This window comes from Castanea sativa, chromosome 6 (assembly GCF_040712315.1).
Source record: "Castanea sativa cultivar Marrone di Chiusa Pesio chromosome 6, ASM4071231v1".
Lineage (NCBI taxonomy): Eukaryota > Viridiplantae > Streptophyta > Magnoliopsida > Fagales > Fagaceae > Castanea > Castanea sativa.
In genome coordinates, this window is record NC_134018.1 from 165,761 (window position 1) to 189,928 (window position 24,168).

The following is a 24,168-nucleotide window of genomic DNA, read 5'->3' on the forward strand; positions in this document are numbered from 1 at the left end:
ATAAAAATTGTTAAATAAAGTTGAGAATTAGTGATCATCACATAACTGGGTTAGTGATTTTCCAGGGTAAATATGAAGTGTATTTGAAAGCTTAGCTCCATTCACTGATGCATTCATTAACAGAATGGTGCAACAACTAGAGTTTCACCACTTACTTGCATCGCTGCTAACAGCATAACCATGACACTACTCATGTGACAAATACAAATTTCCCGTAGCTTGGAACACTTCTGAAACATTTCGCCTTTACACATTAATTATCAACGAAGCTATTGACCAAAACCTCCTGCTCTTTCAAAACCCACGACAGAGAAGCTAACCGAACCTAAATAATGCTACTTCCAAATTCAGACTACCTTTGACATTCAGGGAAAATTGTTTAGAATTATCATGAAATGTATTTTTCCTGCTGCGCTTGAAGAAGTCTTGCTGAAGACTTTGCATCCATATAGAGAGCTTTCACCTCCTCAATATCCGCCTATAAATCATATAAATTGAAACAAAATTACTAATGTAGTTGATGGAAGAAGAATTCTGCAATATTTTAAATCATCTTCAATCACATTGATTACAGATTAATCCAAATCATATTATTACCTTGCAGATATGGTCACGACCATTCATTTTTGCCATAATACTGGAGGGCGATAACAGCTGAACTGCATGCCTGAAGAGATGACAGAAGCGTCACTAAAATATCTTTTGAGGGATGGGACTCAGAAACAGCAAATCTAAAGATTAAGCCAAACCTTAAGGATGCTTGTAGACCAATGTCACCCAGGTAAGCCAAACTTTCGTCATCTATAACTAGGTCCTCCACATTTGCACGGAGAGCCAAAATCTGACAGTAACAAAGACCACAAATATAAGTATGTGGACAATGATAATATGTTTAGGAGTTGAAGAGAGATTGTAGACACTGAGAACACAAAATTTGGGTTGAACCTTTATCATGTCAGCAACATCATAAGTCTGTGTTCGGATAATAACCAACCGGTCCAACAAGTCGACAGGTATGCCATGAGGACAGTTCATATCAGTCCCTCTGCATGAAAACAGATTCATATTCAGAAATTTTTATAAGATTCATGTTCAGAATTTAAAACATCAAAGTAACTTAAGTCAGGGTTCCTAGGCAACTATGAGGTAAGGCCCAGATGACAAAAGCATTATTGTTTGTAGACCACTATAAACACAAAAGATCAAAGTAATTAAAGCATCACATACAAGAATTAATATATATATATATATATATATATATATATATATATAAGCAACCACTGTCACACATGCCACCAACCTCCATCACTTGCACAAAATCAATTTAACCACCATTTTCATCCAAGCAGGTAAACCCCCACCACTGAGCCCATCTACAACAGGAACTTGTCCACTTAGCCCAACACACAATTGCTCAATAAGATTGCTAAAAAACCCCAATAATTTTTTTGATAGGTAAATTAAAATTCTATTGAACGAGACTACTTCATGCACATGGAAAAGTACACGAAGGAGTCTAAAGAATTATAAGATGTTATGTACAGAAGTATAATGATTCTAAAAACTTAAGAATGGAGTTACAATTAGTAAAACCCCATGCCCGATACCAGTCAAAACAATAAAATAAAATAACAATTCTATCAAATATGTCCTTGAAATTCCCAAATGCTCAAATTTATGACAGTTACGCTCCTACGATAGAGTCCACATCAAACATAATAGAGTCAGATTACAAATATGTGAAAACGCTTGCCTATTCAATTCCACCATCCAAACAAAATCCGCAGCTTGAATGCAACATTACAGTGTAACAAAAGATGCTCCACAATCTCCCCACTATGGTGCTTACAACACCACCCTACTAGCATTAATACTCTCTTAATGAGATTATCGCAAGGATTCTCCCCTATGCTACCGTCCAAACAAAGAAAGAAATTTTCCTGTCTCTCGATGAGGGATATTGGAATAGTCACACTCAAATCTGACACCCCTATTCCTATGTTCCCTTCTGTCTCCCCGGCAAGGAGCCAATAAAGGCATCTCTAACTAATGAACAATCATATAAATCCGGAAAAATCATCCTCAATTGTTGGTCACCACACCACTTGTAATGTCAAAACCAAACACAACTACCCCCCCCCCCTATATCAAAGCAGGTATATATACTGTAGAAACCCTTCCCACCCGTGCTTATGCTTTTCCATAAGCCACAACCATGAGTTCCTCGAACAGACTTTGTGCACCAACCTCCCCACTCCTCTCCATATTCCACGGCTACCACATGTCTCCATAGAAGCATTTCCTTCAATCCAAAATGCCATAACCATTTACCCAAAATGTTCTCATTAAAGGTCACTAACTTTTTTTCGCCCAATCCACCATTAGCAATTGGGGTGCAAACCGTATCCTACCCCACCAAATGCAGCTTTAAGATCATTGATCAATCCAAACATTTGACATTTTACCACATTGAGAAATGTGGAACCACCATGGCATCATCCCAGGAAAAGGCCTAGTTAATCATATACAGACTACAGAAGCCATGAAGACCATATTTTTTAACTTTGTGTTTACATTAGCAGATCAAATGAAAATGAATAAACAATATAAAAGCTCTACCTATCAGATCGACAAAGTTCCTAGGTATGGATCCTTTAGCAGTGGGCAGCATGGTTTAAAATATTTCACAAACCCATGTCCCACAAAACACATACAATACCTAGTTGTTAAACTCTTTGTTACTTAGGCATTAGCACAGCTTCACTTTCTTATCCCCTGACCACCTTGCAAGCCAAAGAAAACATCCCCAAGCTGCTCCAGTTATAAGCCATAAAGGAAAAATAGTGCTCAAAAGAAGTTTGTGATGCACTCATTTGTATGGCTTAAGTATCAAGGCTGATGCCTTAACAATGCAATACAGATGGCAAATTTATTGGTTAAGGCCTGAATGATGATAACACCGACCACAATAATAACACATTAAGAGAAGTATATCATGCATATCTATTAGTCAATTACAAATGCATTCAATTTCTGCTTTAAGATTTATGACTTGTCAACTGGCAACAGTGACTTTCATATGTAACAAGTTGCTTATTAAGGTTAAAAAGATGGTCAAGGAAGAAGCACTCCAAAATTTTTAAGGTGCACAAGAATTTCATACCTCACATTGCAAAACCCTCTGTTTGTGGCAAAGATTACTATTGGAGATAGTGAGCTCTCTAAAGCACGATTCAAGAATGAAAAGCATTCCATATCCAGCATATGTACCTGCAAATAATGATAGATAAACAAATAAATAAATAATAAAGAGCAACCATGAACACGTAAAACATGGATAGACATAATAGAAAAAAGAACCTCATCAATGAATAGAACTCCAGGGACAAGTTCTGCTACACCTTCATCAATGTACCGGTTAACAACCTGTCATTAAAATAAAATAAAAAAGTTACCTCCAAAGCTAGACAAAAACATAAATTTGGGAACAAACATACACCATCTCATCTTTAATGCATCATAGTGGGATAAAGACAAAGTATAGAATGATTTTTTATGTATTATTGGTGAAAAGAAGAATGGCCTGTGTCAATGTCTTGGAATTTTCAACTTAATCAGAGAACTGTTAAGAAAAAAATAACAACTTAAGAAAAGGATTTCCCAAAATAATTGCAGAAATTTTTGAGAAACTTCGTATGACTTGCTGACCATGACTTAAGCTTCTATCAAAAGAAAATAATACGTTGAAATTAATATCTGACATAAATTTATGAAGTAGATTAATTTATTTACTTTATTATTAATTCTTATCAAAAAAAAATTATGATGTAGTACCTTATTAATTTCTTGTCTTAACTTGTCAGTGATTTCTGTTTTCCTAGGCTTCATCATCTGCCCCATTAGTGACAGTATATCTTGCCCACCTTGAGGCCGTGCATTTGCAGCATCCAGATCATGTAGTGTTACATCCTGTTAGAGATTGGATAAGCAAACAGAAAACTGAACATCAAAATAGGAAGCCCATTACATAGCAAAAAAGATCAGTTTATGAGTCTTCTGATAAGTATAAACTTCCAGTACCAATAGTCAACATCAACAGAATCTAAGAAAACAAAAAGAAAATTCTATCAGAAGCACAACAATATATATATATATATATATATATGAACCGAAAGCAATGCTTATATACATTAAGCTCAGTCTCACTCTTTCTCTCTCTCTCCTAGTTCTCTTTTTCTTGCCCTTTTTTTCTTTGGCTGAGCAAAATATGATTGTACGAACCACCCAACTCCACCCCCCACTTTACCACTTAGAACAGGCCTAATGGTTACAAATCCTATAAGAAGCTCAACAACTTACTAAGCCACCAAGAGTCACAAGCTGATAAGTTCAACCAACTTAAGAGGCATTACATTCTAGCTATATCATCCTTGGGTCGGCTGCAGTCATAAGAGAAATTCAAGCAACTTCAAGAGTCAGTTACGTCTCGTCAGATAATTTCTGTAACGCATTTCCCTCATAGGTCAAACAAATATGCAGCTTAAATTCTTTATATTTTGATGGCAAACGCTTCACACAATGTCAATATGGCATTTATGAAAGAAATGCTGCAATTACTAACTACACTGACAGCCAAAAAATTGAAATGCGCATCTTGAATCCTGATCTCATATGGAACACACATAGTCAGGAAATGTCCAACACTATTATTATAAATTAGTATGTCACTTATAAATTTAAGAATATGCAACATACACAAAAAAACTAGTAGCTAAATGAAAACAGACCTGAACTATCTCCTTCTTTTTGTGAACCTCTCCTTTAGGAAGTGGAACATACTCTTCTGCTTCAAGGTCAAATTCTGTAGCGAAAGCGTCACTTCTGCCCACCCTCTTTACTGCTCCACTATTTGCTTCAATATATATAACATCACCAACAGCCACCTGCAACATTGTATCAGGTAAACCAAAAAGGGATCAAACCCCAGGTTAAAAGTTTTAAAATAAATAAATAAAAACAGCAGGAAAATGAAGAACAGGAACCAGAGTGACATGACATCAGATTGAGTTGCCTGTCCTAAGTTAAAATAAAACAGAAATTAGCCCCAAAAACAAACGACCTGGCATACTCAAGCACATGTTGCAACACTAGTAATACTGAATTTTTTACTAGGAAAAAAAGGGACCTGAAGTATACAGAAGATGTGTACAAAGGTTCACCTAAAGACCACATTTAAGATTCATCTTGTCTAGAAAATCTATTTATAAACCAAAAAAATGAGGATGCAGCCAAAAGCAAGCAAGCGAACATTCACTCATACTGCTATCATTTTGTTCTCTACAAATCACCCATGTTATACGTAGAGTAGCATTCCATATTGATCCGTTACTTTTCCCTCCAAACATAAGGAACAAATCGGTAACCTTTGAAGGTATCACCCACTCAAAATAAAGAAAAGGTAAAAGACCACAAATCTCTAGTAATAAAACAATAAAGCCTTTTTTTTTTTTTTGATAGATAATTAGAAAACTATTATAAATGAGAAAAAAGGAAAAGTACAAGTTGTTCATGATGATGAACAGCAAGAAAAAATAAAACAGACATCACAACAAAAGGAGTAATCAGGAAACTAAGCTAAGAGAAAACATAAACTCAGAGAGAGAAGAACATTCAGTAAAACCCCAACAACGAGACCACTCCAAAAGACTACGTTGGCATAAAACCTTTAACTCATCCAACGTCTTCTCATTATCCTCAAAAGAACGACGATTTCGTTCCAACCACACAATCCACATTAAGCATCCTGAAACCAAATGTCCGAATTATGTTTCCCAAACCATTGATGCCAACAAGATAACAAACCCGTCACTGAACCTGGCATAACCCAATGAATACCAAAAGCCTGAAGTATAAAAGACCATAGGGAATAAGTAATAGGACAATGAAGAAGAAGGTGGTCAACCGACTCCCCATCACAACAACACATACAATACCAAGAAGCCAACGGGCGACCCCTAAGCATAAGATTATCCAAAGTGAGGATCCGACTATGTGCAACTGTCCACAAAAAGAACGCCACTCGCCTAGGAATCTTTGGTTTCCAAACACCTTTCCAAGGAAACAAAAAATTCGAATCACCCCGAATCGCATGGTAATATGACCGGATGTCAAACTTACCATCCCCTTTTAGCCGCCAGCCAAGAGTATCACTCCTATCACCCTGAGGAATACGAGATTGGATAAGCCGGAGTAGAGAATAGGATGCAGCTAGTTCCCAATCTTCAAAAGCTCTGTAAAACCTTAAATCTCATACTCTAACAGTACCCCCTTCTGGAATCCAAAAAACCTCAAAGATACAAGCATCCTTGCCTGCTGAACACACATAGAGCTCAGGATAGAGATCTTTTAGAGAATACTCACCAATCCACCTATCATGCCAAAAGCGGATACGAGTGCCTTCACCCACAACAAAAGATAGATGCTTAGAGAAGCTCTCCCACCCTCCATTAATGCTTCTCCAAAGTCCACACCCATGAGTCCTCCTGCACACTTTAGTACACCACCCCCCCTGACCTTCACCGTATTTTATGGAGATAACTCGCCGCCAAAGATGGGAAACTTCATGACCATATCTTCACAACCATTTCACTAATAAAGCTTGATTAAGAGACACCAAACTTCTTATCCCCAAACCACCCATCTTAACGAGTAGACACACCTTTTTCCAAGCCACCAAAGCATATTTGAAACTCCCCTCAAAAGACTCCCAAAGAAAGTTCCTCTGAATACTTTCCAATCTAGCACCACAGATTTAGGAATAGTAAAAAGAGATAAAAAGACGTTGGAAAGCTTGAAAGAGTACTCTTTAGTAACATGAGCCTACCACCCTTAAGATAAATAGAGACGCTTCCAACCAAATAGCTTCTTCTCCATCTTCTCCAAAATAGGATTCCAAATCGAAGCTGTCTTAAAAGAAGTCCCCAATGGCATCCCCAAATATTTCATAGGCAAACTACCCACTCTACATTGAAGAATATTAGCCAATGTAACTAGATTATTCACCTCCCCAACAAGAACAATCTCACTTTTCCCAATATTGACCTTCAAACCCGTAAAGGCCTGAAAACAAGACAATACCAACCTTATGGACAGTAGCTGTTCCCTGGAGGCATCACAAAATAATATAGTGTCATCAACAAATAACAGATGGGAGATACGCACACCAATAGAATTCACAGAGCCCACATGAAACCCCCGAATAAGATTACACTCATCTGTCTTCTTCAATAGTCTACTCAAAACCTCCATTATAAGAAGAAACAAAAGCGGGGATAATGGATCCCCTTGTCTCAATCCACGAGAACTACCAAAAAAACCTTCAGGAGAACCATTTACCAGGACTGAAAAACGGACAGAAGTAACACAAGCCTTAATCCACCCCCTCCATTTCAACCCAAAGCCCATCCGATCCAGCAAATAAAACAAGGCCTCCCAGTTCACATGGTCATATGCTTTTTCAATATCAAGCTTGCAAACCACACCCAGTAATCTACTCTTCAACCTGCTATCCAGACATTCATTTGCAATAAGCACTGAATCCAGAATCTGCCTACCCCCAATAAACGAATTTTGAGAGTCAGCTACACATACAACTAATTTGCCACTAGCTTTACACATACAACACCAATCCACAAGGATCGTATTCCTTTTGATGGAAGAACATTTTGCAAGGTGACAATAATAAATGAACATAGTCATTGAAAATTTTGCATATAACAGCTTCACACACACTCCATGGATAAGAAGGATGAGTAAATTTAAAATACTTCGCAAAGAGATTATACAAAGTAAATGAATATATCAAAAAAGAAAATATATTTCAATCATTGTAAAAATAACAGCAAATAAATAAAAGGAACCTACCTTCTCCTTGATCAAGGCATCATAAATGGTTGGGTCCAACTTCAATTGCTTGGTTCCTTTCACAGTTTTTAATCCAATGATCACATGGCTAATACTTTTACCATAGCCACCTGTCACACTCTCAGCTTCTTCCGGGGAAAGTTCAGTAACCTATGACAAAAACAGCAATATATCAAGAATTAAGAAGTAAAGATAAAAATAACACAAAGAGATTATGGTCACATCAGACTAATATCAAAGAAGCATTAGTAACTTGCCTCTCCTTCATAGACTTCTTTATTTTCCTTGATACGTAGACCAATGGCCCGTCGAAAGTTTTCCATCAAAACCTCAGTTTTCTTTACTTCTGATGAGTACACTTCCGACCCAACCATTGGGCAGAATGGAACCTGCAAAATTACAAAGAAGAGTTTTATTTAATAAGCCTGAAGGGCCATCAATCATCTAATATCATAATGGGGGAAAAACATGAAACATCAACATAGAACTCTCACCAAGGAAACATAAAAAATGTTGATAAATAAAAAAACAAAACAAGTTACCAAGATAAAATGTGAGAAGTACCTTGCTCCCAAGCTCCTGTGCTATTCCAAGAGCCAGAGCTGTCTTTCCAGTACCAGGAGGCCCAGCCAGTAGAAGTGCCCGCCCAGCCATTTTCTTCTGCCGTATCATATCAACTACAAGACCAGATGCTTCCCTTGCCTCTGCCTGACCCACAAACCCAGCAGCCAAGGGCAATGCTCTTCCACTGGCCTGGAAATTAATGACCAAAAATCCAACATAGAATTACCAGTTATTCACATGAAGATCAAACCAGAAAACCAGTCATGATCTACAATATCAATTCAAGCAAGGATCTATTTAGGCCTCTAGGATTTGGTCTCCTGACAAGTGACCCCTTTTCCCACCTTTGGTGCCCATAAACAGGTGTATATAATTGACATTCACAAGCTCTATTTCAAATGTTGTTTTCTTGCCCACAAAACAAAGGTCTGCCACGTTATAATAATAATAATAAAACACACACGCACACATCAACATATAGGTGAGAGAGGACAGTACAAAGAAAATTAAGCAGAGCATGACAATACCCGGTCCTATTACAATATCATTAAGGGTGCAGCTGCTTCCAACTTTCCATGGAAGGGAATTTGGAAAGCTAAAATCCCTAGGAGGGTGGCATTTTTTGTGTGGACAGCGGACAGCGGTTCATGGGCAGATCCTTACATTGGATAATCTTAAACTTAGGGGGCGCATTTTGGCGAATAGGTGTTGTATGTGCCATCGAAATGAGGAAACTGTGGATCATCTTCTCCTCCACTATCCAGTAGCTCATTCTCTGTGGGTTTATATGTTTCAGATCTTTGGGACACAATGGGTCATGCCAGGCAATGAGAAATCCTTGGTTCAATTACAAGCTTTATGCCAGAAGACTTTAATTGATTGGTCTAGGTGTTGGGGCTTCTCAGATTGCTCCACTATCTTCGAGTTTATTTCTTCTCTTATAATTGCACTTTAAGATTTTTCTTGTTCTTTGTTGATGTTTGTTTGTTTGTTACTTTTCCTTGTGTTCACCATCATGAACACTTTGTATTGGCTTTCATTTGTTTTCAGTTTGATTTAATAATATTCTTATTACCTATCAAAAAAAATATGTCCATACAACCTTCTAAAATCCTCAGATTCATATAGTCCTAAAGAACTAATCTCAGCATCATATTCAGTGACCAAAAAAGTAGAACTACTATCAACCACATAATTCATAATAAAGTGACTAAATTTCCAGGCTTGGAACCCACTATGAAAAAATATATGATAAGTGATCCCTTTTTCCCACCTTTGCTGACCATTAATAGTTCTTTATAATCGACATTCACAAGCTCTATTTTTCATATGTTGTTTTCTTGCACCCAAATCAAAGGTTTTCCACTTAAAAAAAAACACACATCAACATATAGGTCAATATATTCATACAACCATCTAAAATCCTCGGAATCATATAGTCCTAAAGAACTAATCCCAGCATCATATTCAGTGACCAAACAAGTAGAACTACTACAAACCACATAATTCATAATAAAGTGACTAAATTCTATGGGAGCCATCAACCTTGTTACCACCCTCCTCTTTTTCCAGGCTTGGAACCGTGCTATGAACAAAATATATGGCAAGTGACCCCTTTTCCCACTTTTGCTGACCATAAACATTTCTTTATAATTGACATTCACAAGCTCTATTTTCCATATGTTGTTTTCTTGCACACAAAGCAAAGGGTCTTCCACTTTTGAAAAAACACATCAACCTATGGTATAGGTCAATACATCCATACAACCATCTAAAATCCTCAGAATCATATAGTCCTAAAGAAGTAATCTCAGCATCATATTCAGTGACCAAACAAGTATAACTCCTACCAATCACATAATAATTCATAATAAAGTGACTAAATTTCACGAATGCTGACAACCTGCCACAATTCTCGTCTATTTTTAGGTTTGAATACAGCTGATAGCTGAAAACTGAAAAACACTGTAGCAAAATAATTTTTTAACATGTGAAAAACATTGTTGACGCCTAAAATCACTATTCATTAGCTTAAAATAACTGTTCATGGTCAGTGAACAGTGAACAGTGTGCGTCCCAGCAAAAAAAAAAAAAGGGGGGCTGAAACGCAGACGTCTGCGTTTCAGCCCAATCCAAACCCTCTCTAAGGGTTTATTTCGTTAGGCGCACTTTTAAATCCCAAAACCCTATTTTGTAACCACAACTCCTCGTACTTTTTTTTTACAAACACTTATTTTAAACTCAAAAAACAATTTTCCAATAGCTTATACAAATGCACCCTAAGCACAGTTAGAACAACTACCATATCATTTTGTTTTAAACAATTATTTGAAAATACATTTATATAAAGAAAATGTAAGTCGGCAATAAATTATAGAAATTTAAAACACCAAGAAAAAAAAAAACCATTAAAGCGTCTAAAAGTGGAAAATTAGAGTGTGAAATTTATATACCTCAAGGCCAAGACCTTTGATGTGAGTGTGAGTAGCGATGCGCTGCTTCTTCGTAGTGGACTGGACCTCTTCTATCCTCACTTTATCCATCTCTCTCTCGCTATGTGTGTGTGTGTGTGTTTTCAATTTGGGTTTTGCTGAAACAGCTTGGTGGTGGTGAGCAAGGGGGTGTGGTCGGTTCGGTTTCGGTCGGTTTGTATGGGTATGGCCAACCGAAACCGACCGAAATGGCTGAAAATCAGTCGGTTTCGGTTTTCCAAAGAGAGGGTTATTGAGATTTTCAAAACCACACCATAAGCTCAAAACACAAACAAAACCAGCATTCCACTCCAAATCAGGATTTGCTCCAAGAATTAACAAACCCCAATTCAAATAAAGAACTTCTACACAGCTAACAGATACCCCTTTTTTTCCAAAACAGAAATTCTTGATGTTCTTATCTGTTCAGAAAGAATCAGAGAATATGGAGAGGAAACTTATCTGGGAAAATGAAAATTCTTCTGAAGCTTGAAACTTTCCGGGGAGAGGCAAGAAACTGCAGAGAGAAGTTTGTGGGAAAATTGGGATGCGAGGAATGGAAGGAAAGACCGACCAATGTTCGTTGGTTTGGCGTCCTGTAATGTACAAATGTGTAAGATTTTCACAGCTTGAAGAAAGAGAGAGAAAAAGTTGGGCTGAAGAAAAGAAAAGAAAAGGGAAGAATAAAAATAAAATATGCTCATGCTCTAGGGTTTTAAAAAACCCACGTCCCACGCGAGGCTTTAAGCAGAAGAGACGAAGAGGCAATTAACGCGCGCGCCTTCGCGGCTGGGCTTAAATTTGGGAAATGGATATGGAAATGGATCTTTTGGTTTTGAATGGGGCCCCGCCTGAGTTAAGACCCTTTCTTATTTTAATGCTTTTTGGAGTTTAAATAGTGTCATGGCCCGGATTTAGTTGGGTTTGTGGTCTTAATGTCGACCCAGTAGAAATCCAGCTCATTTGTAACCCATAAATTGTTTTACAAGAAGGAAGTCGTTAAGATTAATTAGAGTATTTATTTTCAATGGTAAAAGAGATGTTAATAAACCTAAATACCAAAACTTAAGTAATAATTTTACACCTCACAAAATAATAAGAATGGTTTTTAAGTTTGACCTTAATTCATTTTAAGCTTCTAACTTCACTTTTATTCAATTGAGTTTTCAAAATTTCAAGTTTATTCAATTAAAGCTTTCACATCAACTTCCATTAAACGCGTGTCGTTAAGTGATTATAATTTCAATGATATTGATGCTTATGCTACGTTGTTTTGCTTGTGGTGTAAGTTATTGAGCTCATATGAGCCAGGCAACTAAAAAGAAAAAAGCATGGGATTGACGTATTGCATTGTAAATACCTAGTATTTAAATAAGTATTATGATTAAATATCAAGTTTTGGAGGAAACAAATATTATGCTTAGTTACATTTTTGTTGTTGTTGTTGATATTTCGATAGTTACAACAATAGTAGGGATTTAAATTATAAATGTATTTGTTGGAAAAACCAAATGATGCATATTAAGTCATGATTGCTCGTTTATCTTTGAAGGTTATTTTAAAACTTTGCAAGGTTCCTAAAGAGAAGGTGGGTTTAGCATCTTCAACCATAACTTGTCTTTTGAAGACACGAGCAATATGTAGACCAAACTTTTGAAAATGATCACATCTTTAACCATATTTAGCACATGTCTATTCATAAGAGTATTTTTTTTCAAATAAATTTCAAACAATGCTATTTATCAAAATAATTGTTTAAAAATGTAATGTTAAGGAAAAATGGACGATAGATGTGAATGGATAGAAGGGTAAAAACATTAAAATGGAATAATGGAATGAAATTAAACATAGATCAAATGGAAAAAAAAAAAAAGTGGAATTTAGATATTGATCATCTAAATTCGCATATGATAGAGACAAAATATATATAGTAATTAATTTGAATCCAAATATTGATGAACATCCAAATTCCACTTTATATTATTTTCAGACGTGATAACATTGTATTATAACACAAAATATGGTTTTTAAAGGGTTAAAATTTCATATATTTTGACGGTTTATTATTTGAATTCATCATCAAAAGCTTGCAGTTCAACTAATTGATACATTTTGGTGTGTCTATGACATTCATAGTTTAATTTTCCTCTCTCCTCGGCTGTAAATATCAAATAATAATAACAAATTAACAATAATAATAATAATAATAATAATAATGGATTTCTCTAAGTTGTTCTCTTCAAAAATCTCTTTCTTTTTTGATTTATTTTTATTTTTAACAATAAATTGCAAAATGTCCCATGAGATTGGGAAAGGCCAATTTTGCACAATTTTAGACCCCGTTTGGTAGAGTTGTTAAATAACTCATTTTCAATTTTTAAACAACATTACGTACATTTTCACACACTTTTTACCTACAGTATTTCAAAAAACTACAAACAATATTACTCCAACGGCCCTTAAATGCCCTTTTCAGTTTTGCCCACTCCACCAATCAACATCATCCACACAGATAGATTACTTTCATATGCTTTTATAGAAAGAAATTTGTTCATTTCGTAGGGAAGGGCCTGGACTGGATTGCCCAATCACAATGGATACCCTTTCAAGAGTTAGGTGCTTCACTACCACTACCAGCTCTTCCAACATCCCATTTCCAAGAATTTCTCCAACTCCTCGCTCCACACTTCCCACTGTTTCAGTCCTAAAAACAAGTCCTCGTCCAGGTTAGTCAGTGTGGTATAATTATAGTACCTTTTCTTCACTTTGATTACATTGAATTGTGCAAAATTGGCCTTTTCCCAATCTCATGGGACATTTTAAAATAAATAAATAACAATGCAATTCTTCTCAGTCTCCTTGAAAGTGGAAGACCCAATTCAAACTCTTATTTTTCCTTTTTTCTTACAAAGACTTTATCTTTGTAGTAAATTATGGTTTTTTTTTCTTGGGTGTCATTGGATATTGGACTAATAGTTATAGTTACTCCTGTATGGGTTACATGATGTTTTTACATAGTGCACAAATTTGGGGTTCTGGGTAACATTTGAGGACTTTTGCCAGTGAGCTCTAGCTAAAATGGCACCTCATTCCCTTGTAATTGGCACTTGGATGGATATGTATTTTGGAAAGTAGGGCTGTAAATGAACCAAGCCAATCATGAACAACTCGAGCTCGGCTTAATAAAAAGCTTGTTCATGTTTGTTTGTTTATAAATAAGTCAAGCTTGAATCTTAGTTTTAGGCTCATTTAATCAGCAAGCTAAGCCCAAGCAAAAAAATTTGTTCACGAATAAGCTTGTGAGCTATTAAGCTTGATACACAACAATTCAAGCATAAACTTATTTATAAGTTTATATGTGTTAGTTAAATATACTCATTACACATATCTTAATAATGACATGGCCAACATGAGACTACTACCTATATTACTTTAATTTTTTTTCCTTCCCTTTAAACTGATCAAGAACCACTTTAGACTATAGTTACATTTTAAAATAAATAAATAATTAAGTAGGCCACATATGATCATTTTCTATCAATCATCTAAAGTAAAGTTATGAAACATGTTAGTATTTTTTCATTCATAATAGTTATAAACATGCATTTTTTTAGTCTTTCACCATCTAACGTGAATGTAAAAATTGTATTTTGAACAATTACTAAAGCTGTAGACAATGAATGATGAATGAATAAATTTAATTATGTAAATTATTAATTTGAATAATAGCTAATCATAAGCAAGACTAGATGCATGATAAAATGAGTATATTATTTTCTTTTTCTTTTTTCTTAATTTTAGAGTTTAAGCATTTAATAATATAATTTTTTTAAATCTCAAGTTTGAGCTCGAGTTTGAGCTTGATATTAAGTTTGAATTTGGCTTGACTAACTAATCAAACCAAGCCAAGCTCAAGATTTTTGGGTTTCCCATGAGCTCGAGCTCAAGCTCAAGCTCAAACACTAATACCATTTTTAGACTTGTCACAAACTCAAGCCAAACTTAAACTTTTGATTTTTCCTACCAAGGTTGAACATGCACTACTCGATAAAGCTCAGCTCGTTTACAGCATAGAAGCAGGATTTGTTGAGCCAAACATACTTTTGAAACTACTAATTGTGATGTGACTAAGAATATGCTGTTTATAAGAGCCAAGTTATTCACTTTTATTGGTCTTTGTAGATGGATGCTATGACTAGAATTCTAGAGATTGAGAGCTCTTTCTAGTTACATTTAATGATTTATGTATGCATTTTTCATTTGACCTTGTAAATTGTCAGGACTTGTTTCTATTTATAATACTTCATCATGTACTAGTTTTTAGCTACTTGTGTTGAGTAGCATGTGCCTAGTGTGATTATGGTTGCGTAGTTGCCTCCCTCGCCAACTCACCACGGTAATTACTGCAAGCATATCTTCTTTGTTATTTTTCTTGACTTCCAGTGAGTGGAGTAGCAGAAGAGGATGTTTTGCAAATGTTCTTTAAGGAGAGAAAATTAAGCGGAGATTTTATATCAAAAGCTTCTATAACAAAAGGGCAAAGAGCAGGAGAGCAAATTGAGGTCATGGAGATGTGGGCTGAGAAATAAGGGCACACAGGAGGAGGCAATATATGGTCAGGCTCTTAAGAAGGCCGCCGCCGTTGGTCCTGGTCCTACCCAGAATGTGAGCAACAGTCTGGGCATCCGGAGAAAACGTCTGCCAGTGCCAGACAAACAAGCAATGAATGCCGTCATTAGAAATTTGGGAAAAGAGAGGGAGAGAGTGAGAAAGACATACATACTGAGAGATTGAAAGAGAGCAGAGAAAAATGAAAGGGGTTGAGAGACGGAGAAGCGGAGAGATCTGTTGACACATGCATGCAAGAAAGCAAAGCGTCTCCACATCTAACTTCAGAAGAACCTCCTTTATCATCACACCGCTTGCTACTCCCTCCAACCCCATCTAAAATCTTTCCTCTTCCTCTTCCTCTTCCTCTTCCTCTTCTGCTTTAATTATGTAATTTTTTATTTTAGCTTATGGCTCTTAATATTGTACTTACTTTAGGCCCTTGTTTTTCACTGTGACTGTGACTGTGACTGTGACTGTGAGGCCCATTTTATTCGTTCTTCAGCTATGGACTATATATATGTATGACTTCTCCCAACTTTAACTTTTCAATTACTACATTACAAGCTGTCTTTAGTTTCACTGCCATGGACTTCATCAGTGGCCTACCGTCTGCACTTTGATTTTCACAACTCAGATTAATAAGTACCTTATTAAACTTTGAAATATCTTTTCACTTTTCTAATTTTTAAAGGCTGAAGAAAGAGGTTTAACTTTTAATTTCAAACACTTAAAACCAATTGCACTGCATCTCAATTTTGTTTTCTTAAGCCAAGAATATCATAGATACAACAAATTTCACAACCTTTTTTGCATAACATATTAAAGTAACACATTCTAATTAATGCAACATCTTTTTTTCTAGACAACCATAAAATCACTTTTATTGTGCATCATTTTCTGGCTGCCTTGAGGGTTCAACACTAACATCCAGCTATACGACCTCCAATGCCACAAGGTCTACAATCCATTAGCCTGGCTAGTCGTTACAAAGAAACAAGCATTTGGTTAGCTAAAAACTTTGACACACTGCATCCACCCCTATTTGAAACTGAGACATGATGTTCAAAAGCAGATAGGTATAATTACAACAACATCTACAAACCATTAGTCCCAAATTTTTAGGTTCGGCTATTGATCCTCAACAACAAATAAGTACGATTACAAAAGGTAAATATCTAAAATAAAATAAAAATGAAATCATTAAACTATTAAGCCCATATCTCTTTGTACAAGTGATGGATGAGGTCACTAGATCGATTCAAGAAATATCCCGGTATATGCTTTTTGCATATGATAAAGTTGTAGTAAATGAAACTAGAAGCGGAATTAATGCCAAGTTAGAAATTTGGTGAGAGTAGAGTAGAGTGCTCACCAAACCACACGAACTACACAAATCGCACTGCTCATAAAATGGCGTGACCGTACCGCACAGCAAGTAATAGTGAACCACACTAATGGTGCAATGTGACGTGCGGTTTTATAATTTGAAAACCAAACAAACGGGCACTCTATATATATTAATATTTATTATTTATTTATTTTATATTAAAATATATTATAAATTCATAATATCAAACACAAATAGTCAAATAGCCTAGCTAAGCCGCCTCTCAAGTATCACTGATTCACTGTATCAAACTATCCGTGCATGAGTAAGTTGATGTGCACAGACACACACTATTGTAATGCGTATGTTGACACTTATAATCTATTTCAAATGCATGTTATCTTAATTAGGAGGATGATCTTAGTACTAGCTACCAGGTTCTACAATTCAATCAACAAAATTTACAGAAAAGTAATGAGCAGAAATAAAAATAAAATATTACTACTTACCAACCAACCACTTCTGAGTATGTTTCTGTTTTAATGATAGGAAAAAAAATTCTCAAAGACAAAGCCTACCTGCAAAAATCAATAAAACGCAATCAAATGCATTCTATTCAAGCAGAATTAACCACAATATTAAAACTACACCACAAATAGAAGAGGATCGGACAGAAAAGAAGATAAATGAGCCTTGTATATGGATTTTATCAAATGTCTATTGGTGTAAATGAATAATTATCAATGTTTACAGGTGTTGATTAGAAAAGTCAGCCCAAAATAAAGAAAAATTAACTCAACAGTTTAAAACTTGGCCTAAAACAAGGGAAAAATCAGTTTTTGGCTGGGCAAGAGAAGCCCAAAATTTTGAAAAATATAATAGTCCAAAACCGTTCAAACCGCACCTATGACCACAAAACTGAGGTGTGTTGCGGTTATAGTTTTGGCCAAACCACACCACAAAATGCAGTGCTAAAAATAGCCCAAAACCTAACTAAACTGTACCGCAAACACCCCTATGTGAGATGCTCTAGAATCTAAAACCTTTCATTTAAGTAGGACTAAAACAAAGCGCATGAAAAGTAAGTTTAGCAAAAATAAAAATAAAGACGAAAGGGCAGTAAGATTTGATGAGATGACTATATGACTAGTTATGCTCTATGGTACCGAATGTTGGGCATTTAAGAAGCAACTTATCCATAAAATGAGTATAGCGAAAATGAAAAATGTTAAGATGAATAAATGAGAACACACAGAAAGATAAGATTCGAAATAAGGAAATCATTTCAAAGGTAAGGAATAGGGATAGCCCCCTATTGATGAAAAGATGAGAGTGAATCGCTTGAGATGATTTAATCATGTTCAAAGAAGAGCGAGCAATGAACCAAGTGAATTAATCCAAGTTGAGGGAATGAAAAAATGTGAATGAAAGCCAAAAATAACATTAGTAGAAGTAATTAACAAAATAAAAAATAAAGACATGTCAATTAGAGAAGCAACAGAAAGCATGACTCAAATGAAATAGACTAGATAAAAAGAATTCATGTAGCCAACCCAATCTAATTTGTCAAGGTTCCATAGCTGACCCCAAATTAGTAGTAGTTGTTGTTGTATTAGTATTAAATTCCTGGGCCTTGCTTCTGCACAACTAGTATCATAACAGGGTAAACACTTTGTTTTAAATATGATTGAGAGAGAAAATTTTCAATATTTATTTATATATGGAACAAGAAAATATCTGTTGTAAATTTTTAAGTCTAATACACTTCTGAACTTTTGAAGAAATGTTTATTCATCCAAAAATAAATACACTTAAGAACTCAGTCCCAGAGACAACCAATAAATTTAGAAAAGCACAACTGACTTCATGACTCAGTCCTCTTATGCATGTCGTAATTTGACATGCAACTCCTTGAATGATGGTTCAGATGGACAGCTCAGATTTTGAGACAAGGATTCCATCACTATCTGCATACAACCATTCCCCATCATGAATCCAGGTTCCTGCAATGTATACAGGGACATGCTTTTCACCAATGCCTTTTTTGTTCGATTTCAAGGGATTAGATGCCAACGCTCTCACCCCAATATCACATGCATTGATTTCATCAACATCTCTAATGCAGCCATTTATTACAATTCCAGCCCACCCCATATTTTGAGCCAGTTGTCCCAAATTCCCTCCAACCAAAGCACATCTCATGCTCCCTCCGCCATCTATAACCAAAACTCTACCTTCACCTCTGGTTTCGAGAAGCTCCCTAACCAATACATTGTCCTCAAGAACCTTAAGAGTGACAATTGAGCCTGAGAATGCACGACACTGGCCATATATCTGGAAAGTAGGTTGAAGAACACGCAAATCACCACTTGCCAGTAGCGCTGCATTTGTATCACAAGCTTCTGCAGTTGCTAAGGCAGCCATATTCTTTCTGCATTCACAGCTGTCTAAATATCACTAAAATGCAACAGCATGTATTCTCCATGCCTCTGGCTACCAAAGCATGTATTCAGTAAAAAGAAACAATACAGAAATGCAAATATGTGCCTAAACAGCAACATATAGCGCATATGAATGGCTGTATTGAAGATGTAAATGTATAATATCCCAACATAAGCAAGACGGTAAACTAACTTAAACACTCCAGGAAAATAAACAAAAATGGATGGCTTAGTCCAATTTTTTAATTTATCCAAACTAAAACAATTGCAATCATTATGCTGGACGTCGTTAAAGCACCGCAAAAAAAAAAAAACAGATAAATAATGTGATTGCTCCCATAATTGTGTAGGAAAGGGAGTCAAATATGCTCAAATTTTTATGAGTACTATCAGAAAGGACATAAAATCCCAGTACTCAAGTACATGAGAACAAAATCAAGCCTTATCTAGGGGACTCGACTAACTTGCATAAGAATTGCAATAAACTAAGTAGCTCTTTAGATCAATATTGTACCTAACTATAGATTAAATTTACCACTGAAATTTGTGGACCTAATGAAGTTTTCATAAAGATTGACTGGACATAAGAATTTCCAAACTTCATTAAAATATGAATTAAGAGTTAGGCCAAAACACTATTATTTCCAATCCAAAGTGTATGTGATCATAAGGAAACATTTTAAAAATTAAAAATGATGGCAGAAACTTTTATCAAAGACACTTCAATAGACAGTGACCTGCAGTTTATACTTATTTTAATCTTAGATCACATATTGAGTGCATAAAGGACAAAACTCTATATGGACTTCTTGCTTCAAATTATTGAAAATGTGGCAGTCTAAGTTTGAAACATAATTTGAGCTTTGAGTGAAAACGAAATTGATTGACTATCAATCAATGGGGCTACAGTATCTAGCACGGATGGTCTTTATAAATAATATCCTTGCTTTCTTTTGGCAATATATGTAGGTGTTATAATAAGAGTTACTTTCTGCATTTCACCACCAAACAATGTTTTCTAATTACTAGATATTGCATAAAGTTCAATTACAAGAAGACAATGCCCCAAATATATATATATATATGCATTGAACAGAGAGAGTGTGTGAGAAGCATACGCCACACCCATTAGTATGTTCTAGCTAGAGTTCTAAGTGGGTACTTCATTCAATTCTAAGTCAAAGTGCTATCTTAGTTAAGCCAAACCATATCTGCCTAAAATGAGAGGAACAGCAGAAGATTAAAAATAACTTCTTTGAACCCCGGATGACTGGTTGGGGCTAAAACATGAACAAATACAGCATATATATATATATATGACATTGAAATAGTTGGAGATATAAGTTATTATTGCATATAAAATTAGAGGAGTCGGTGAAAACAATATGTATTGTTTAGAAGGTCGTTTAACCTTAAAGTAAAGTGATGAGGGGGCAAATAAAGAAAAAAGCCAACTACTAACATCTCTAATCCATTAGAGATAACAGATAATTTAATAAGAGCGGACAGGATTGTAACCCCCACACACTGCTCCTCAGTATTATATCGGTGTATGTTTAATTAAGAGGACCCATGAAAAAAGACTAACTGACGAGAATGCAAATAGATATGTAAAAAAGAACGTATAGTATACAAAAACACACAAGAAAGAAAAATATAATGAAGCTTACCCAGATGAGAAGGAGAAACAAAGCTTGTTATTTGGATGGAGAGGCTTTAGTAATTAATATGGAAATTGAAGGGTCTGCAGGTAGGTCTGCAGAATGTAGAAAGAGGAAAAAGATGATAAGGATTGGATATGATCAAAATACAACACAATCTTATTGGTATCTGTGCCCTCTGACTGGGTCTGACAAATGGTTAAAACCATTTCTCACGTATGTTGACGAAGACCGCACATGTCCTTGTTAAGATTGTATTAATATAGGTTCTATTTAGTAAAAAAATTTAATAAATAAGAGAAAATGATATAAAACTGGTCCTTTTTTTTTTTTATGAAGTTAGTTCCATATCTTATAAAACTATAAAAATAAAAAATAAAATAAAAAAAGGACAAAAAACTGTAAAAAGAAAGTTGAAAAAGTAGCTGTTAAACAGTTAACACAACCCTTCATCAAAAACTCAATTCATATATTATAGACTATAGAGCTAGCTGCTAGCCAAGGTCGGTTTCATTTACTTGCGGAATATCCATCCTCGTAAATTCGGTTGCAAAAAAGTGGCATGAAATTTGCAATGTCTGAGATTCCAGTTCCAGACTTCCAGGCTTCTTCTTAGAGCAATCATATCAATCCTTCCATTTTACCCATCTATTTTTACATTAAAAACTTGTTTTTTTATTTTACACATCCACTCTTACAAAACACCCACATCAATTCATCTATGTTACCATCACTTTTAATTAAATAATCAATTTCCCTAAATTTTTTATTATATCTCTCAACCACCCCCATTAATACCCGCGCTCTCTCTCTCTACCCACTATTTCTGAATAGGCACTCTCTCTATATACCCATCTCTCTACACTCTACCCATCTCTCTACGCTCAACTCTCTCGATCAGATCCAACCACTCTGGCCTTGCTCCAACACCGTGACCACCCGCCCCACCACTCTGGCCTTGCTCCTGGGCCACGCCACGGGGCGTCGCAGCCGGCCATGCTGGTGCGGGAGACGGCCCAGGCTCCGATCCAGTCAAAACCCACGAGCTCCGATCCAGTCAAGCACCACGAGCTCCGATCCAATCAAGCAAGACCCACGAGCTCAAATCTCCCTAGCTCCGATCAGGCAAGACCCACGAGCTCCAATTTGTGTATCTCTATGTTTTTTTTTTTTTTAGCAAGTGTATCTCTATGTTGAGCAAGCACCGATTTGTGTTTTTTGAGTAAGTGTATCTTTGTGTGCATCTGAGGAAAAAGAAGACGATGAGCAGTTACTGGGTTTGTTGAGCACGAAGAAGAGAAAAAAACGAGCAAACAGAAATTAATAAAATAATGGATAAACGAGTTACAGTAACCGTGTAAATATACATGGTTACTGTAGCTCGTGGATAGTTTTGCACAATTTTGCACAATTTTACACCCACTGATGTGGGTGTTTTTTTGCTCAAAATGTGTAAAAATTGGTAGTTTTATCTATTTTAGAAGACTTTTAAATCAACTGATGTGGTTGCTCTTATCCTCAATTCTTTCCTCCCATTAATGTCTAAGTGGCATGACTCATCGTGTCCACTTCCATAGCTTCTTTTATTTATTTTCTCATCTTGACTTTCATGTTCTGGAATTTGTTTTATTTTATTTTATTTTAGGAAAAACTTTAGCTACAACCAATTTTGTGTTTTATGTTATTTTATAGGCTGATGTTGATATTGAGAAGGCCTAGACAAGAGGGAATGAAAAGGTTGGACTATCACTCAATCTTATCCTTAGATTTAGGAGTATAGATAGCGGATGAATAAGTTGGAAGATAGAAAATAGTTGGGGATAGAAAAGTAGAGAGTTATAAAATATTTTAGTTTTTCTTTTATATGTGTTTGAATGGAGATAGAAAAGTAGAAGAATTTAAAACTCTTTGTTCAGTCAATTAAAAAAAATTAAAAATTTAATTTGGATAAATTTAATTTCATAGCCATATTACATAGAAAACAAAAAATTTAAATTGTTACAAACTAACACAACTAATAAAACATATAGCAAAAGAAAAGCTAACAAAACAAAACAAAATAAATAAATAAATAACAACGTCAACATACATAGTACCTATAGGGGAAAAATACAGAACAAAAACAAAATCCTGCACGTTTGATATTAAAATTTTTTTTTTTTTTTTTTTAAAGAAAAAGGTGAACAAGCAAACAAAACCAATGTGTGCAACAGTATGTAAAGGGTAGATAAGTCATTTCTCATCTACCTCCTTCCCTTATATCCCTCTCTTATTTTCTCTCCATAGTCCATAACCCCCCAAATTGGGGATCAGTTTTTGGTGGAACGGTAAAGAAAACGTCTAAGCCTCACCAAAATCTCCCCTTTTTTATCATCTCAACCAAAAAATCCAAAAAAACATTTTCCCTCCCCTTTTTCATCCTCCTCCAAAAATGTGTGTTTGGAAAAAGCTCTTTTTTTTTTTCACTTTTAGCTTTATATCTCAATATTTTTACAAATAATTTAATTTTTAGCTTTTTATCACATATTTAAAATAAAAGTTACCAAAAACTTTTTTTATATATAAATACTATAGAAATAAGTTGTTCCCAAATGCACTTATGTTCTCCTTTTTTTATAGGTAAACTCCAAACTTGTCCATTTATTATCTTGTGTAATAGTCTTTCACATGAAAGTGAATTCCTTAAGCTATCCTTGAGACGAATGATTTATTAACTTGTTATCATATGTTGCATTTTTTTTTAATCATCAATTTATTCAGCTGGACTTTTCCTTCAATTGTTAATTAATCCTTAAATTTTAATTTTTGTCCATTTTTTATATTTTTTTGTTAAAATGTGTTAATTTGATATTTTGTCCAGATCTATCAACAACCCCGTTTGTTAATAGATTTGAAGGAACTAACCAACGAAACCCATTCTTATGAGGTGGGGGGACTAAATTAAAAAAATTAAACTTTAATGACTAATTTAACAATTGAAGTAAAAGTTAAGAGATTAACAACCAAACACCCACTAATTTGTTAATCTCTTAACTTTAGTTTCCCATCATTAATTTCCCAACTTATTTGTATACATTCTCTCACATTTCTCTTCTCTTTTACCTGTTCATAACTTCAATCTCTACTACTATGTACCTTAGGGTATGTTTGTTTGGAGAGATTTTAGAGAC

The 24,168-nt window shown here is 35.2% G+C and overlaps 2 protein-coding genes across 4 annotated transcripts; both read right to left on the minus strand.

The window, feature by feature from the left end:
• Nucleotides 1-80: 80 nt before the first annotated feature.
• LOC142641456 (ruvB-like protein 1) lies at nucleotides 81-11,674 on the minus strand. The gene is made up of 12 exons (XM_075815896.1): nucleotides 10,941-11,674; nucleotides 8,488-8,676; nucleotides 8,181-8,312; nucleotides 7,924-8,073; nucleotides 4,788-4,943; nucleotides 3,835-3,969; nucleotides 3,361-3,426; nucleotides 3,164-3,270; nucleotides 946-1,045; nucleotides 750-841; nucleotides 598-667; nucleotides 81-478 (listed from the first exon to the last, which is right to left on the minus strand). The coding sequence occupies exons 1-12, from the start codon at nucleotides 11,028-11,030 to the stop codon at nucleotides 389-391; spliced, it is 1,377 nt and encodes a 458-aa protein (XP_075672011.1). The 5' UTR covers nucleotides 11,031-11,674; the 3' UTR covers nucleotides 81-388.
• A 6,909-nt stretch (nucleotides 11,675-18,583) lies between these two features.
• On the minus strand, nucleotides 18,584-21,231 carry LOC142641458 (putative 4-hydroxy-4-methyl-2-oxoglutarate aldolase 3). 3 transcript variants are annotated; one of them, XM_075815899.1, is made up of 2 exons: nucleotides 21,008-21,231; nucleotides 18,584-19,327 (listed from the first exon to the last, which is right to left on the minus strand). In XM_075815899.1, the coding sequence occupies exon 2, from the start codon at nucleotides 19,318-19,320 to the stop codon at nucleotides 18,820-18,822; it is 501 nt and encodes a 166-aa protein (XP_075672014.1). In that variant the 5' UTR covers nucleotides 19,321-19,327; nucleotides 21,008-21,231; the 3' UTR covers nucleotides 18,584-18,819. The 3 variants fall into 3 exon arrangements, with proteins under 3 accessions (XP_075672014.1, XP_075672016.1, XP_075672015.1); XM_075815901.1 differs by having other exon boundaries at nucleotides 18,584-19,339; nucleotides 21,008-21,189; XM_075815900.1 differs by having other exon boundaries at nucleotides 18,584-19,389; nucleotides 21,008-21,168.
• Between the last annotated feature and the right edge of the window lie 2,937 nt (nucleotides 21,232-24,168).

Bases quoted from the DNA above. Each gene is read 5' to 3' on its own strand.
- LOC142641458 (XM_075815899.1), bottom strand. From the start codon at position 19,320: ATGGCTGCCTTAGCAACTGCAGAAGCTTGTGATACAAATGCAGCGCTA.
- LOC142641456 (XM_075815896.1), bottom strand. From the start codon at position 11,030: ATGGATAAAGTGAGGATAGAAGAGGTCCAGTCCACTACGAAGAAGCAG. The intron at 3,970-4,787 runs GTCTGTTTTCAT...AATCTCTAACAG, and splicing joins AAAAGAAGGAGATAGTTCAG to GATGTAACACTACATGATCT. The intron at 479-597 runs GTAATAATATGA...TATGATTTATAG, and splicing joins GTCGTGACCATATCTGCAAG to GCGGATATTGAGGAGGTGAA.